Source organism: Pinus tabuliformis, chromosome J (genome assembly GCF_031772625.1).
Source record: "Pinus tabuliformis cultivar Carrire ecotype Pingquan chromosome J, CPIR1, whole genome shotgun sequence".
NCBI classification, from domain to species: Eukaryota; Viridiplantae; Streptophyta; class Pinopsida; order Pinales; family Pinaceae; genus Pinus; species Pinus tabuliformis.
The window spans coordinates 261,920,187-261,936,603 of NC_142295.1; the positions used below are offsets into that span (position 1 = coordinate 261,920,187).

At 39.3% G+C, this 16,417-nt stretch overlaps 1 protein-coding gene across 6 annotated transcripts in view; it reads right to left on the reverse strand.

The window, feature by feature from the left end:
* Positions 1–243: 243 nt before the first annotated feature.
* LOC149226774 (alpha,alpha-trehalose-phosphate synthase [UDP-forming] 1-like) overlaps positions 244–16,417 on the reverse strand; it is a 281,795-nt gene continuing 265,621 nt past the window's right edge. For 4 of the 6 annotated variants that reach the window (XM_089377600.1, XM_089377598.1, XM_089377596.1 and 1 more), the window contains 2 exons: positions 2,973–3,071; positions 244–805 (listed from right to left, as the gene is read on the reverse strand). In XM_089377600.1, the coding sequence (XP_089233726.1) occupies positions 470–805; positions 2,973–3,071 (435 nt within the window). In that variant the 3' untranslated portion in view covers positions 244–469. Of the gene's footprint in view, positions 806–2,972; positions 3,072–4,365; positions 4,718–16,417 lie in introns of those variants that run through there. The other 2 variants (XM_089377597.1, XM_089377599.1) reach the window with 2 other exon arrangements.

Sequence of the window (16,417 nt, forward strand, 5' to 3'; positions counted from 1 at the left end):
AACAAAGGTCAATCTTGGCAACAAAATATATATATATATATATATAGAGAGAGAGAGAGAGAGAGATTGAACACTAATGATATATCATCTTCAAATTGATGATCCTTAAGGGATCCACACCACTTCAAAATCGTCAAGTTAGACACTTTATGTTGGGGATAATTTTTGTGAACAATGTCTATAATGTTGTTTGGAAGAATGGAAAACTCAATGGATGTTCAATCTTCTCTTATTAAAAGTAAGTGACGCCTAAAAATAATGTATACATTTCTCACACATGAAAAAATGATTTGTTTTAATGAATTAATTTTACAATTCAATAATTAAGGTGATTCTTTCCAATAAAGGAAAGGGATAACCCAAAAGGAATATTAACCCCTAAAACTTCTTGTATAGCATTGTGCACACGATCACAAGATATTTCTATTACGAGATCCATTTAAATATGGACAAATTAATAATGATCATTTCAACCTTTTGTTTGAGCTTTATCAACATGTGACTTACTTCTTTTTGCAAGAGCATTTAAAAAAGCAATGACCTCCTCTGAGGATGCAAGAGAATAACGTGCATTAGATCGCTTCCGACCAACAGTACAAGAAAAGTAGTCATCGCCCTTTAGATCGAGAACAGATGATCCATCCTGACAACCCGCATTCCCTCTGTCATTTTCAGTTTCACTTGTATCTTGTGATTTGGTATTACTGCCCTTTTTGGATGGCTGCTTCCTTTCTCCTTCAATCACCCCATTTCCCTCTTTATCAAAAGGGAGTTCTGGCTCAAAGAAATTGTATATATCTTTATCCTGAAAGTAAAACATTACATATGCATTAAACCAAATTGCATAATAGATGAAAATTCCCCTTGCATTGTCAGGTCACAATTAGCCTCAAGGACCAAATAAACTGGTCAGAAGAATGGAATTCAACGAGGCATTTCAAGTATGTTTGATTAGGTCACTAACTTTGAACCATCATAGTTACAAAGGCCATGTCAAGATCACATACACCACTAACTGATCACTTCCCTTCATGCATTCTCGTTAAACTATTTAAAATCACATCGAACCATGGAGGTTTGTGAAATTGAAATGGGTGTGGAACAGAGTCATAAAAGGAGGAGAAAACATTAGGAAACTGCACAATTACCACTACTTTCTGTCAGCGACTACTTCAACCAATGGACCAGCATCCTGATAATGCAATGAAAAGACTCACTTTCAGTTTTAAACGGACGAGAAGGTCCACAGTAACATAGGTACCTGTTATAGGAATTCAAATTTCATTTTTTTATTTCACAAGTCAAACAATGGACCAATTACTTGGATGAAAAAAGACCAAGAAATTGCCATGAACAAAGAAACATAAGACATAGTCAAGACATATCAGACTTGAAAAGCCAAATTGGGAAAGAAGAATTGCATATATCAGGAGTAGCTCACATGTGCTTAGGAAGGCTGATTTTACCAGAAGCAATGATTTATGAGATGAAAACACATCTATATTCAGCAACATATAGAAAGGTGCATGAAAGAAACCGGGTAACTCTACCAAGTAAACTGTGAAACAGTAAGAAATCATTAGATATGCATATTTGGATCTCAGCTAAGGGAGTCGAACAGTGATAGTTCAGCCCAGATAGAATATTGATCACTGGAATGCACTTTTTGCCTCTTATGGTATATATTTGTTTGCCGATATAGGCAAAATCAAAAAGGTATTCTCGCATTTAGGTCTTGACATGAAGTAATAAATTCCTTCTTGATTTGCTCAAAATGATAATCCAATGATCATAATAAGAAGAAATGTGAAGAATCCAAACAAAACTAAGAGACAAAACTCAGAGACAGGGAACATAGTCAATGGAATTAAAGATAATGCAGGACTAAGCCTGTAAGGATACCCCGCTGTATAAATTCAGAAACCAAGGATACTTGGACAATAACCCTACGCATCAAAAAACAACACAAGACTAGTACCTATCCAACTTATATTCAAATAAGAAAAACATGAAGAGGAAAGAAGTTAGAGTGGAAAGCCTTTCATGGACTTTGGAACAGATATTATCGACTTAAGATAAGAGAAGATATAAAATAAAATCTGTTACTGTGTTACTAGTTACTAGTTCCAATTCTATTCAATGGATTCGAATATAGAGGGAGATGATCTTAAAATAAAGGAAATAAGACAATTTAAGAAAGTATTGCAGAGATTCATCATTTATAAAATAAAGAAAGATCTCCTAAAATTTGCTTCTGGAAGAGTCAGACTTGTGTCCCATTCACATAGATCCCATGTTGAGACTCGTCAATTACGAAAACAGTAAAAACTAGTATGGATGAGGACAGAGATCGGAAACAACATAAGTAATCTAAAACAGACCTACAAAATCCAAGGATGAGAAACTTATATGTTTCATAGAAATCATCGACAACAGTTAAGAGTAGAATGGAGGCATAACTGAATGTGGAAAATTGACCCTTAGAAGGGCAAATGGGCTGTGAATGCCTATGCCATAAATGTCCTGGAACAATAAGGAATTCCACAAAAAGCCTCTATGACCACAAATTTTCATAATCTTGTTAAGTGCATACTGTTCATCAAATCATACTGCCAAGTAAAGATCTTGGGAGTCAGGATGCCATATTGCCAAAAGATTCCTGAGCTTGGAAATCTATAGCCAGGCATTACCAATAAGTCACCTAAAAATCAGAATAGATGAGTATTCACTTATGTATGACTTCATTTTGTCACAAGTCGAGATAGAATTCTTAATCTTGATATGATTTGTTTTGCAATGCAAACCCGACACCCTTTTGAACATCTTTTGAGGTGGTCCTACAAAAGGAATAGTAAGGACGCTAGTACAATTCCCATTTCTCTTCTCCAGTGATTCACTCACCAAATAAATAATACATTCTTCTAGGTTTAAACTTTAAAATCTTTGTTGAACATTTTCAAATCACCACATACCTTGCTTAAAAAGTGACCAATGCATAGGACATAATCGATTGGTGTTGTCAGGTTTCTTCCATGTACGATTGCTCCCAAAATTCGATCAATTGCTGCCCCCTGGTTTGTAGAACATCATTGGGGTGAAAATAGATACAATATAGCAAAGGAAGAGCCTAAAATGTTGAAATTAATAGGCTACTTCAATCGTAAATTTAAATGCTAAACCAGACAATATATCTAATATCTCCTATTGATCTGAGATCAACTATTTAAAGAGCACAACCTAGGCATTAATTGCAATTTGCAACTAGCATGATTGCACTGAAATACAGGCCAGGAACACTTCTGAAATTAATACCAAGAGAGATGGAGAAAAATGAGAACTGAATGGAACACCTTTAGTTATCAAGAAGGACACAGATCATGTTCACAACTTTGAATGATGCTACATGGGGGAAGATGTCCCTACAGTAAGAAAGGATAGACTTGCACGAGAGTACCATGTTGCCTCTCCTAATGTACCTTTAATCTTACACACAATTAGTTAAATGTCGGAATTTGTCACCTACTATACAACTCCTATTGCTGGTCTTATTATCACTGAGGACTGCACTGAAGACAACACAAAGACGGCCCCAAATTCGCAGAAAGGTCGATTGCTAAATGTCACCCAAAATCTACACCTCTTCAGAGTTAGTGTGTGCTAACTCCAGGCAGGTTTCCCTTTGGTTATCAGATAGAAGCTTGGAAAAATCTGATACTAAAACAAGTTAAATGTGAACTGAACCTTGCTGCTTTTCACCCTAAAAGTGAGATTTAACCTATAATTTTTTCATGAAACAAACTTACAAATATGCAAATTAACTTCACAAATTTGTGATATTTTTACATTAATAATGGATGATTTAGCCTTATAACAACAAGAATACAATCTCCTTTTTTTCTATCTTTGTTTGTTAAAGAGTTTCGTCGATTGGTTCTTTATTTGTCAGGTTATGGAATTGTTTAAAAGGGAAGAAAAAAGAGCAAGGTGAAAGATCAAATATTGTTGATTTAAGAGGAGAATCTTTATTCAATTCTTAAAGTGAGAGATATTTAACAATTGAATTCTTACACATAGAAACTTGGATTTTCCAACAGAGGATCAGATTTTCATTATATCTAAGCAAAGATGATCAACTATGTATGTCCAAATACAACAGAAAACAATGAATTTGGAAGGGGCTCATGTCTGTGTTATGAACCTTGTGTCTTAAAAGTGATAATAAACCAATAATTACAGTCCACTTTGAGGAGGAAACTTCTTTTTACAACAAATAAAATATATAAGACAGGATTTGATGATCCTAAGACTAAATCTCCTTAGTATATATATAGGAGACAAAGAGTACAATTACAATAAAATAGGACCATGAAAAGTTCTAGCCAACCTCCTAATATAACAATTAAACTAATGATGAAAGATTATTAGGGCCTTAATATAGGGCCCAAGGGCCATAATAGAATAACATCAAATCTAGAAAGTCCATCCATGCAGCGAGTAATAGATGTCAACAAACCCAAACCACCATGTGCTGCCCAAGCACTGAATGACGGCATGGAAGAGGCTGGTGATGCTCCCAGATTGACCAGGAATAGAAGACATGAGAGAGGGAAACTTCTCTTGAACAAGCACTGAAAATGATGCATGAAATCCTTAAAGACAGGCCGTACTAGTCAACTGAAAGATAGGAAAGAATCTTCCCAGGATTAGCCACTGGAAGCTGTCAAGAATAATGGTGAAGACTGCCCGAAATTAGGTCATGTAGTTGTTCAAAACTTAAAAGTATGAAGGTTCTACGCAGAAACTTAAAAAAAAATTGCAGAAACTTGAAAGATCTATGCAGAAAACTGAATGTACTTTGCAGAAAACTAAATGTACTTTGCAGAAAGTTAAATGTTCTATGTTGTTACAATTACTTAGAATGCAGATTTCTTCTTCAAAACTTTTTCAGATCAGCGATTGTAGACACTGAGATTTAGGTCCAATGACCAGGGAAAAATCCCTCAAAGGGAAAACCCAAATGATTCTCTTTCTATTAGATTTATTCAATTGTTCAATAGCGTATAGAGTCTAGACAGAGAGAGAGAGAATGAGAATGAATAAAGTCACCATTGTCTAATAACAATAATACTAATAAGGATAAAATATTAATTCTTGACTTGTATAATCATGATTGATTTGATTTTAAAGTGGATTCCATATGTCGAGATCATCCTTGATCATTTAGACATGACTTTCTATTTTTGGAAAGTCACTTCCAAATTGAGATGTGACTTACTATTTTTGAAAATCATATTAGAATTGTTAGAAATGAAACCTTATTATAGGTGTTTCAAACAGAATAGAAAGATATGATTTCTTCTAGGAGAAATTCATCTCTGAGCTACCAAATTTTAACAATAGTGTGTATGTCTCTGCCTAAAAGAAATGCAAGATTGATGGATAAACCAAAGAAAGATAATCATGTGATACATATTATTCACTGAACATACATACTAATACACATTGTCTTGACACTTGGTTTCATATTCCAAGAGGTCTCTTGGACTCCTATGATTGTTGGCCTTCACTTGAGGGTTTTCTCCTTCCATTCAAGTGAATGAGCCAAGTTTGTATAACCAAAGAGGATTATTCTTCCAACACTTATCATCATTATATCTTCCTGGCATGTTGAAAAGGCACAGATTTAAATAACAGAGGTATTTATATATTTATTTTATTATATGAGAAAATTGAGTGATGATGTTACAATTGATGGCTCCTGGCTTAAATATAGCCTCAGTGCCTACTTAAGGGGTCATGATCTTTTGATCGTGCCCCTTCTTCCTAAATTAATACATAACAATAATCTGAGTTTTTTCAGCGATACTTCTTCATTTTTTCAGCGATAATCTTTTCAACTTCCTTCTACATATTTTGCATTGACTTCTGGTTTTCTTCAAGAATTAATTTTGAGACATCTTTCACATGTTTTGGTGTTATTGAATCTGGCTTCAATGTATCATCCTATAGAGTTATTTTTTTCTTTTTGTAGGAAAATGTCAAAAACTTATTTTTTGTATTTAGAATGAAGGACACTAGTGATTCCATCTAGGGTGAACCCGGAATTATATCACTATTATCACAAAATAAGATTTTAATGGTGAATTGCGAGACAATAGTATAGTCTCCAATACTTAGTTCCAGATTGCTTATGTCATATTTTTTTTATTCATCGAATCCATTGTTTCGATTATATTTGATTCAAGAATCACTAATTGGTTAGCACATTCAGTACTATCATAATTAGTATATTGAGTAAGGAGCTGATGAAGGAGGGATGTCGGCAATGGAGAAGCGTAACGGAACAAGAACGGTCAGTTGAATAGGCAACAAAGGACACAAGTGTCAACAAAAGGAGGATAGAATACCATGGAAATGACGGTGAATGGCGAACAAGCTCAACGAATAGGTATCAGCAGACAGTGGTTGGCTACAGACCGGTAACAGTTAAAGGGCGTTGAACGTGGCTCTAATACTAGATGTTGTAAAGGCATTGATTTAAGTAACATATGTATTTATATATTTTATTATATTATATAAGAAAATTGAGTGATGATGTTACAATTAATGGCTCCTGGTTTAAATATAGCCTCAGTGCCTACCTGAGGGGTCATGATCTTTTGCTCATGCCCCTTCTTCCTAAATTAATACTTATTAATACATAACAATTTAATTTTTATACATAATTTGATTTTTATACATAACATGGCACCATGATTGTGGCATCTTCCTTTAAGTCTTTCCCGCTCCATGACCAAATTTATCACATGCACCTATGCATTGATGGGCCGAAATAGGAATTGTTTCTTCCCTTGGGGGTTGGTGTTGAAATGTGTAACTAGGTTCAATATTCATAATGAGATATGTAATCATGATTTTATGTATTTGATATTAAAGAGAAAAGAAATTTATTATTGTCATTCTTGATGCATGGGTTTCATGCTCAAGGTTATTTGATTTATAGGTCAAGCACCCATTGAGTGCTTTTAGGGCTTGTCATTGAGTCAACAAGTCAATTGAGTCATTGTCATGTATGGAAGACCCTTTTGGGCATGTTGTATATTGTAAATAAAATTTATGTAAAGTCAAAAGTGTCAAATAGACCCTCCAAGACCTTGTCAACAAGCAAAGATCAAGTCGGCCTTCATGAGAGGACAAGTCGGCCTCCAAGCAGTTATTCAACCTAGAAGAGAAGCCTATATATAAGAGACATTGACCTCATTTGAAGATTATCCAATCAGCTCTCAAGAAGTTCGATCTAAGAAGAGAAAAAGACGAAAAAGGAAGCCTAATACCTTCACATGTGCGAAAGAATTAGGGAAACTATAGCAGCTTCTAGATCGAATTGCAAACTTGCCATAAGAAGTTTAGTTAGGGCATATTATACAAAACGATTTCCATAGAAGGAAGAACCAAGTCAAGTGAAGAAGGAAGAAATCACCATCCTCTCAGACACGTACAAGAGCTAGGGTTTTTACACCAGTCGAAATTGCAGAAGAAATTGTTGGGGTCGAAGTTGTTGGTGAAGTTGTTGGGGTCGAAGTTGTTAGTGAAGCTCGTAGGGTCGAAGTCGCTGGTGAAGCTGCTGGGGTCGGAGTTACTGGAGAAGTTGTTGGGGTTGAACTTGTTGGCAAAGTTTCTAGGAACACGTTTTCTAAAGAAGTAGAGGAAGGCTCATCAAGGAGGAAGGATTGACTTGGTCTTGGAGGGGTTTTTGACAAGGGTCTTAGATCTTGGAATTCGACATTTGAAATTCTATAAGAAGAGAAGATTTCTTATGGGTTTTCCCCTCAAGAGGAGAGGTTTTGGCCCTCGCTGATAGCCTATATATTGTGTCCTCTTGTCTCATTGATCTTTATTGTTTGGTAGTTGTTTGATGATAGAAAACACAATAATAATCAAGTTGGAGAAGAAACTAATCAAGTAAAATGACATCACAAGCAATTATCAAAGTAAGAGAAATCACCTAACCTAGTTGACCTTAGATTTCTCAACATGGTATCAAAGCTAAGGTGATAAGACAAGAAGAGGCATCTTGAAGAACGTCAACTGAAGAAAGATTCATAAGGGCCAAGCACAAGGAAATCATCAAGGACTAATCCATACATCATCTTGAAGGAAGGGACTAAGAAGCACTACGGAGAAGTATTCATCTCAAGGATCACATCATCACAAGGACAAGAAGACCTCAAGGACCCTACCTTCACTCAAAGAAAGGACTACACATTTGAAGCATCTTGAAGTTTCCATATTTAACATTTCTACATCCAAAGGAAGCAAGAAGAAGCATTGTCATCATCATCATAGAAACCAAGGTGATCAACAATTATCTACTTTATCGTTTACTTCATAAAATGTGTGATATCCAATAAACAGCTATAAACAGTACACACAAGTTTATGAAGGGAGGGGGCAACTCCCTAAACCAAGTTCACCCCAAATACTTCAAAATATAATACGAGTGTATTTTACAAGTCTACAAAGGTGTGACAATTGCCTGGTTGCACCAGCAACTCGTCCACTCAATTATGTCCAAATCGTGCAACTTATGCCCGAACTGTTGGCCAGGTCGTGTAGCTTTGCCTACACTGTCAAGATGTGCCACTTATGCCCACACTACCAACCAATTCCTGTAGCCTCTGCCCGCACTGTAAAGGATCCCCAAGTTCCGCAGCTGCAACTACAGAAGTCACCCCTTTTAGAAATCTGCCTGTCCTACCCGCCTTGGGCGGGCGCATGGCCCAGACTACTACCTGTTGCATGCGACTTGCACTGTTTTGCCCGCGGGTCGTCGTGGTCTACACGAGCTACCCCCGAACTATTCGTTCACCCTTCGCACTTCGCACTTCTCTGAACTTGTGTGAACTACCTTGTTTGAATGGTTGCTTTGGTCGACTCACTCCTCCCAATATATACCCGCTCATCCATCACCATTTAACTGAGCTGACGTGTTATACTTTGAATGAGCCAACTTACACTCTACCGTGGGTGGCCCTCCCAGTGGGTGTGCCCCTCGGGCCGTCCTTCCAAGAGTCAGGCAAGCGCCCCTTACCTGTGCCTCGTCTCTTCCTTAGTCCACACACTAAGTCTTCCCACTGGTCTTCCTTCACTCGCAAGTCACGTCGTTGCCCATGCTAGTCGCTTGCCTCACCCTTGTTGCTACTGCTCACCTCGCCCTTGTTACTACGACTATGCGACCTCTACACGAGTCGGGCAGGCAGGCGCCCGCACCTCACGCCCGTCACCCATGTGCAACACGGGACCATGTTTCCTCAACTTGGTTCGGTTAAACGCGCCTGCTATGCCCGACTCGCCTGTTCGGTTAAACGTGCCCGCTATGCCTGACTCGCCCGTTCAGTTTTCCACCTCTCCACATGCTCGTGGGCGGTCACAGGCACTCGTTGGCTGTAGTGCCAACTCAAAGCCCTGACTAAGTGCTTCCATGCCCCTGCCAAACTATGTCGCACTTCGACCAACTACTTCTTCCACTTCCTCCGAAACGGCTTCGATACCAACTGTCACGACCCCACACTAGTGGCGATTTAAGTCCACTGTGGGCGATGTGCAGCACTGACTAACTCTTTCGTTTCAACACTACTAAAGTTTTTGGACTACACCTAAAATCCAACACTTAGCCAAATTCTTTGTTCAAGTGTTCTTTTACTTCAATAATGTGGAGAAATTATCATTCATTCAACTCACTTACCTTCTTTATCATTGACTTCATAAAATGTGTGATATCCAATAAATAGCAATAAACAGTGCACACACCAGTTTATGAAGGGAGGGGGCAACTCCCCGAACCAAGTTTGCCCCAAATACTTCAAAATATCATACAAGTGTATTTTACAAGTTTACAAAGATGTGGCAGTTGCCTGGTTGCACCAGCAACTCGTCCACCCAATTTTGTCCAAATCATGCAGCTTCTACCCGCACTGTTGCCGATCCAGGTGGATATTGGTGGCCACCCGCCTATTCATTTGTTTCCTTGTTCATTTCAGCATTTACTATTTTTAGCAGCTTTTCAGGTCCTGAACTTCCGAAGCAATTTTGACCCCCTAAACGACATTTTTTTGGGGTCCGCGACAAGCCCGTTGCCATAGGTAGGGACCTGCAGCAAAACCTATAGTACTCAGAGAGACCTTGCCAACAAGGTATCGTACGCGCCAAACAGAGATAATATGACCAAGTTACGACCCCAGGAAGGCAACTAACCCCAAGGGGACCCACAAACTCTTGGTGTTATAGCTCCTAGGGTTAGGGTTTTGGTTGCTTAGGGTTTTCTCATGTTTTCCAATAATAAATAGGCCCTTGAGTCTCATTGTAAGACAATTCAGAGGCATGTAGATGCCACATCTCTTCTCAGAGATAAGCTACCATCGCCTGAGCTATCTTATATCCATTCTGTTCGTAAGCATAGTTCAGTATTTTTCTATTAATGAAATGAAGTGTTTTTCTGTTGCATCTCTGTGTTTTTTATTATATTTGTAAGTTGTTGCATTCCTATTTAAGTTTGGATTAGTGGTATCAAAGCGATCTGTTCTTTCTCTGTTTTTCTTTGCATGTCCCCAACAAGGTCAGGGTACAAGGAGTTAGGGCTTGATCTGGTTGAACCATTCCAAGATCAGCCTCGCAAAACCCGACGACCTCTCATGGCGGAAGAAAAGAAAGACGAAGGGGCAAGAGATCCTTCCAAAATGTTGTTGGGGAAGCCCTTGAGCGATAAAGGGACGCGATGATGGATAACTTTGCCCAGATCCTTTGACGGCTACCCACAGGCGATGCATCTTCATCCAGCAGCCACTCTGGAGGTGCCACTCCTTTTAAGGTACAAATTAACTTCAGTATTCCCATATTCGAAGGCCTGATAGATGCAGAAGCTGTAGATAAATGGTTAAATCTATTGGAAGGATATTTTTAAGTTCATGACTTTTCCAATCGGGAAAAGATTACTTTTGCACTTCTTAAAGTCGCCCCACACGTCCGTCGTCAAGGATTGGTGGGAAACCTACTGTGAACAAAATGACGAGAGTGAACCCTAGCTGTTTTTAGCCGCACCCACTTGGAATTCTTTCTGAGATGCCCTCTCTCACCATAAGTTTCTTTTGGGCTCCTAGATCCTGCATAAGTTATGTCTACAAATATATAATGAGATGTGTGACATCATCACGAGGGTAACTAATTTCATAGGAGAAGTAAGATACCTCATTCAACAACTTAGGGTTTCCATGGAAAAAGGCAAGTTGAAGGCAATAACTTTGCAGAACTCAAACATTTAAAGAAGGCTCATCATGCAACAAAAGGGAAACATCTACCGAATAAGGATCTTTAAGATCCTCAAGATTCTCTGATGGAATCTTCACTAGAAGATTCACTGATCTAGGGATGAAGCAAGTGTTTCAATAGAAACTCCAACTTGAGATCATGGATGATAATATGATGTCATAAGAGCAATTCAAGGGGTTGAAGATCTTTCAATCAAGGAAGTTGTTGAAAGAAGCCTGGATAACCTAAAGGTAAAATGAGGTATGTATGCTTGTATTTAATTTTATAATGTCATGTCGTATGGTTGCAGGTAATATGGATCATTACTTCTATCTTAAGAAGCATGATCAAGGGAAAATGATCTCCTCCTCTGAAAGGATGCAGAAAGGCATAAGTCACACTAGATGAAATCAATATACTATGTCCTCTTATGAAGTATGAGGTGGTTGACTACAATGAAGAAACTCTGATTGAAAGCTACTTATTGGGAATGGAATGTGTAAGGAAGAAAGAGATCGTGAGATATGCAACCCTAATGAAGGCGATCAACATCCAAAAGACTTTACTAGAAAATCTCCTGAAAAGATATGAAGACTCGGATAGAAAAGATGAAGACCCTTGAGAATGGATATCTTTGGGAGATGTGTCAACATAAATGCAGGATGTTGATACCTACAGAAATATGTCATGATGAAGAGCTGGTACGATTTGATTTAATGATATATTTTGATTTCTTGAATAATATCTAGATAAGTTCATGCAGGACTACTTACAAGTACAAACTAGCATTCATGTGATGGATAGAAGAAGCATGATAAGAAAGAAGTAGTCATATGATGAAGGTTCCAGATATGAAGAAGGCCACTTTCCATGAAGAAAGGAATAACATGATGAACAAAGGAGGAAATTGATTGATAGTTGTTGCCCTACAAAGAAGAAGCTCAACTAGATTTCATGACATCAAGAAGAGAAGTGGATCAAGCAGCTAAAGGACCCACGAAGAAAAAGTTGTTGATGTATAGAAGATTCCCTAAGAAGGAGCTCTGACAAGTCCCTGATCAAGAAGGAGATTGAATTAAATCACCCTTGATTAAAAAGGAGTGACAATTGTGTTTTTCTATTTCATGTGTCACACACTAGACAAGGACTAACAATGGTCAGTCTAGGTGAAGGCCATGAAGAGAAATGTAAACACATGATATCCTCCCTAACCGAAAGGGAGAGATAGACACAACATTCTTGTCTTCACTTTGGAAGAAAGAATGGAGGATTGGTTAATCATCTGGCATCCGATGCTCTTTGAGGATGTGTAGGGCATCCAAGACATGAGTAGGCAAGAGGACCGATATTCTTTGAGGGCTGGGAACCCAAGATAAGAATAGTCCTAGAAGGTCATACTCAGTGAACACCCAGGTGGGTATGTACCTTGAGAGGCAATGATGAAGGTGTCTATAATCATTGGTCTCGCCAACATTGTGCTCTGATCTGTTGACAGATAGAGTTGTTAGTCAAGGCCTTGCTATGTGACAATCTTGGTTATAATGATGCTATACAGATGGATTATCAATATGATTCTTCTTATGAAAAATTCTTCAGATTGAGAGTGACCAAGTACCATCATGAATACCTTGCTAGTTAAGAGGGACTGTTGAAGAAAGTGTAACTAGGTTCAGTCTTCATGACATTTTTATTATGATTTTTGTAAAATGAATTTATTATTCCTCACTGCATGGGTTTCATGAGCAAGAGGTTTATTTATTTAGTGGCTCGCATTGAGAGCCTTAGGATGTCAAAGAGTCAATGTCATGTGTACAAGTCTAGAAGTTTGAACAGCCCTCCAAGACAAGCACAAGAAAAAGTCTGCAAGCTAAACAATAAAGAAGGCAGTCATGTCGCCTTCAAAATTTATTTATATGACACATCAGCTCATATGTGGAGACACAACAATTCAAGGTGACATGTCAGCTTATTTACAAAGACATAACAACTATAAATACCCCACTGGGGTCACCACAGAAGCTAAGATTTTCGGACAAGTCTTTGTAACTACGGAAGAGAACAGAACCTCAACATACTCTGAAATCTCAGTGATAAACACAGTGACATCCTCGCATTCTTCTTTGAAATCTCAAACAAGTAAAGTAACACAGAAATTTCGGATGGAGACAGTCATTCAGGTTTTCGATGGAGAAAGATACCTGTAGTTTCTCGGATGACACAGTGGCTCAGAATCTTGGGTGAGTACAGTGGTTATGTGTTTCTCGGGTGATCACTGTCTCGGGGTACAATACAGTATCGAAGCAACACTATAGTATCTCAGTGCAAGGAGTGCACAGTCATTGAAGAAGCAACAATATCTCGGTGCAAGAAGTGCACAGTCATAGTCTCGATGAAGATCACATGACACTCTGTCTCGACATGTATTATGGACAATGATAATCATGATCTCAATGAAGACATTGTATCAAGTAATGAAGATCTCAGTGGCACAATGACGATGTTGATCTCAGTTGTAACGAAGAAGAGGATTGGTGTCTTGGTCTTGGAGTGGCTCAGTAAGTCAAGGGTCATGGTCTTGGTGTTCGTCAATAGGAATCAATATAAGAAGAATTGTGTGTTGGTTTTCCTCTCCAAGAGGGAGAGGTTTTGGCCTTGGCAGAAAGCTTACATCATGTGTTCTTGTCTCTTTGTTTTGATAGCTATTTGATGAACTAACGAAGACACACTCTAATAATAATAAGAGAAGATTGGAATAAGAAGAAAGAAATTCGAAAAACACCTCACAAATAGTTATCATGCTATAAGAAGAATCACACTAACTCTAACTGCCCTAGATTCTTCAACACATATGACATTGTAGTCATAACATTTCCCTGCCAGAGATGTGTGTTGGACCTTTAGGAGCCTCCACATGGATGTATCGCCCCTTTTTCACCTCAAGATGTTGAAATGTTCAGCGAGGTAGCCAAGTCGCTAACATGATTAATGGTGTGCCAAGAGCACCTAGAATGCCCCCAAGCTAGCCTTATACCTACATGATGGGTGTTGCCTTGTTCCAAAGCCTAGATGAGGATGGAGATCACTTGAGATTCTTTGGAAGGGTTGGGCACACTACCTTTTGAAGCTAATGCTTTGTGTTAGCACGGCCATGCCACCCATGCATGTCCTAGGATGGTGATGCAATTGTTTGTTGATTTGGGGTAGCATTGGATGTGCTCTAGCCACGAAATTTGGTGGAGAGGTTGGGGCACATGAGATCTCCAATACCCAGAAAGGGTTTGGGAAGATTCTAAACAGATCAGGAGATATTAAAATAATTAATATTTTTAATGAAGTCCCTAAGTCTAAACTTAGGGAAAATAAAATATTAATGTGTATTAATATGAATCTGTGTTAGAATGGTCCAAAAGACATGGATCAAGCTAGATCTAATCTTATTCGTTGATTAGGGACTTAATCTCGACCGTTGAGATGTCAACAAGAAAAGTATAAGAGGAGGCTTGAGGGTCACTTGGAGAAGACACTAGAGTGATCAGTCATTCTATTCTCTAGGGTGGGGTTTGCTAAGAGAGATACAATTAGTGATCGGGAGATGCAGCTGAGGGGCATTTGAGTACAAAGAGACAGAGAGAGTGTCAGGAGAGCAGCGCAGTAGCCAAGGAGAGTGACGCAGAGCCAGCAAGGGCTCACGCAGGGCCACGCAGAGGCAACCAGGAGTTGCGCAGAGCCTCAGAGAGGCCAATGTTGCTGACGCAGAGGGCCAGAGGGCTGACACAAGGCCTCCCAGGGCTGACACAGACCCATCCGAGGTGACGCAGGGCCAGCGTGAGGCAGAGAGGGGCTGACGCAGTCCAGAGAGAGGCTGACGCTAGGGTTTCTGGAGCAGATTTGGGCTGAGTAGCTGCCAGAAGGTTTATCCGGGGTTTCAGCTAGGAGATTTGTCAAAAACTGGAGAAGTATTACTGCCAAGGAACTTCTCTATTGGGTAGGCCAGATTCAGCACCCAGATTGTACTTTGATATTGCTTAATAAGAAAACCCTCAGATAGCTGCATCGGTTTTCCCACATTGGGTTTTTTCGGGGACATTAGTCCAAAAATAATGGTGTCATATGGCGTGTTTGTTTCTGTTTCTTTTAGTTGTTGATCTGTAATATGTTGAGCATGCACTAGTGTTTATTTTCAGTATTTACATTGTAAATAACTTGAGAAGGAAAATAACAAGTAGGTAGGAATAAATCAGATAAAGTGCATGGAGGGTTTCTAACTAAGTAAATTTAGAAACTTCAACATGGTATCATAGTGTGATTGCAAATCACAGGAAGACTAAAGGACATCAGTCGAGTGGAGCAATAGCAGCAGAAAACAGTGGTCCCGAGGTGACAGAAGTTGTTTCTAGTAGAGCAGCAACAAGGAAGGGTGACGCAGTGCCTGCGTCATCAAAGGTGAGCCAGGAAGAGGTAGCGCAGAGGTGAAGGAAGGCAAAATAAGCCTCTCGCAGAGCCACGCAGTAGCTGGGAAGGCTAACACAGTTCGCTGAGGAGGTCGGGTTGTGGTGTTGGGATTGCGCAGAGCCTAGGAGCTCGCACCTTCAGGTTGCTGGGGTTTAGAAGGTTGTGGGAATATTGCAAAGTGGAGTTGGTGAGGTACTGTAGTCACAACAGTACCTGACAGAGCAAGGCCAGAGGAGTTGCTACCGAGGGTTTCTATTCGAGGAACCCGGATTAGTGGTGCGGTTGCACAAGACGATCAGAGTAGGGGGCATCTCGACAGCGGCAGAAGGATTTCCAAGAGGGAAATCAGGACTCAGAGGGAGTCCAGAAGAGAACTTCCAAACGGGAAGTAGAGAGACTTAGTAGAAGTCGAACCGAGAACTTCTAGACGGGAAGTAGAGAGACTCAACAAGAGTCAAACCCAGAACTTCTAGACGGGAAGTAGAGAGACTCAGCAGGAGTCGAACCGAGAACTTCCAGACGGGAAGTAGAGAGACTCAGCCGAGGTCGAACAGAGAACTTCCAGACGGGAAGTAGACTCAGCAGGAGTCGAACAAAGAACTTCCAGGCGGGAAGTAGACTCAGCAGGAGTCGAACAGAGAACTTCCAAGCGGGAAGTAGA